Raw genomic sequence first — 1724 nt, 5'->3', positions numbered from 1 at the left:
AGGCCGGTCATCATACTCTTCACCCCGAAAAGCTCCAGCACCTTCCGGCTTCCCCAGGCAAGTCCCACAGGCAAGCGCTAAGTCATAAACCCGACCCAGCATTCAGTGAGGGGAGAAAGCCCTTTCGAGTGAGTCACCTTCAGGTCAGCAGGAGGCAGCTTCCCGTTCTTTTGTGCAATGTGGTCCATGATCTTTATCGCCTCAGTGTTTCTCTTTTGCGATAACAGCCATCGGGGGGACTCGGGCACAAACCTGCGGACGCAGATCATCCCCACTTGGCGTCTCTCCCAGTGCCCGTCTGAGGTTAAGATCAAAAGAGAAGCTCGCTGGAACTGGCTTGAATGCATTCTTTTTTATAGCTGAGAAATACTGCTCGTGTATATGTACCACAGCTTCCTCATCCCTTCGTCTGCCAATGTTCCTGTCTGATGGGCACACTCCCCAGAGATGGTTCCATTCCTTCATCTACTCCTTCACTGGCTCACCAAAGAGCAAATGCCTACTTTGTGGCTAGGTGAACTTTTGTCTGACTTTTAGCATCTCAGGCCCCTCTCTGGGTGATGTGAATTTAAAGAAACTGTACGTTTCTTTAAAGGGTGGCTGAGAGTGGCTCGCCCCGGAAATGAGGGCTACCCCGTGACGGAGCACCCCAGATGGCGTGGGTGGCTGGAAGCCCTGGGCCTGCAGGTAGGGCTGCCCTGGCTGTTGGGAAGACGGGTCCCCACAGGGACACAGTACCAGAAGCGGAAGAGGAGCAGGAAGATGGGCAGGGAGACGGCCAGCTGCAGCCAGCGCCAGTGCGGGAGGATGTAGGCCAGTCCGAAGAGCAGCACCAGCCCTACGGTGAAGGCCATCTGGTAGAGGATCGCCACTGTCCGTCTGTAGCCCAGGCCCACGAACTCCGTGACTGAAACGGAGAAACGTCACCCACAGGCTCCCATCTGCTTTAAAATCCCCCATTTGCTATCTGCAGCTCCCCCCGCCTTTGCACAGTGCTGTATTCCACCTACGGGGCTCTCCTGCCCAGAACATTCCTCCCATCAGCCCCAGGATTAGCTGGAGGATTTCCCATGAGCCCCCAGGGAGAGCTCGTTAACACCATCAACATCTTTGAGTGCACCCCAGGGACCTGGCCCTGTCACAGGTGTTCAGACGCATCTCCAGCTCTGTGGGCACAGTCCCGCCCTCCTAACCTCACAGCCTCGTGAGAGGTGGTGGATGAGACACACACACCGTGTTCATCACACCCGGTCTTGACATGATGCGGGCCATGTGGGAAGAAAGCATAAACAGCCAGGAGGGTGGGGGAGTCTCCGGGGGTCACAGATTTTCAGAGAGCAGTGGAGCAGAGCTCGTGGAGGAAATTTGAGCCATCATGAGGAGCAGTAGTTAACTGAACCTGGAATGGGAAAGCAAGCTCCAGGCAGAGGGACAGCAGCCCAGGTGACCGCTGGGTGAGGTCGGGTCATGGGGGCCGTGCGCCCTCCTGAGGGGCTCTCGTAGGCTTGAGGAGAACGCTGGCTTCAATGCGGGAGGCACAGAGGCACCGCAGCACAGGGGTGAGCCGATGTTACGTCTGCTAAAGGCCCCCCCACCACGCTGCTGCCTGTGGGTGCCCCGGGGGTGGACCAGCGTGGAGCGGAGCGGTGGTGGTGGTGGGGCCCGGCAGGAGCAGCAGAAGAGCGAGAGGGCTGTGGTGCTGGAGGTATTCCGAGAGGAAAGCA

At 57.9% G+C, this 1724-nt stretch overlaps 1 protein-coding gene across 4 annotated transcripts in view; it reads right to left on the bottom strand.

The window, feature by feature from the left end:
* The window catches only part of SLC22A1 (solute carrier family 22 (organic cation transporter), member 1), a 37201-nt gene that overhangs the window by 23179 nt on the left and 12298 nt on the right, over positions 1–1724 (bottom strand). For 2 of the 4 annotated variants that reach the window (XM_010840894.1, XM_010840891.1), the window contains exons 4-5: positions 739–907; positions 138–252 (exon numbers count right to left, since the gene is read on the bottom strand). In XM_010840894.1, the coding sequence (XP_010839196.1) occupies positions 138–252; positions 739–907 (284 nt within the window). Of the gene's footprint in view, positions 1–137; positions 299–738; positions 908–1724 lie in introns of all 4 variants that reach the window. The other 2 variants (XM_010840892.1, XM_010840893.1) reach the window with 2 other exon arrangements.

Source organism: Bison bison, unplaced genomic scaffold (genome assembly GCF_000754665.1).
Source record: "Bison bison bison isolate TAMUID 2011002044 unplaced genomic scaffold, Bison_UMD1.0 scf7180017864148, whole genome shotgun sequence".
Lineage (NCBI taxonomy): Eukaryota > Metazoa > Chordata > Mammalia > Artiodactyla > Bovidae > Bison > Bison bison.
The sequence above is the reverse complement of the archived record's forward strand: the minus strand, read 5'-3'. Positions and strand labels throughout refer to the sequence as shown.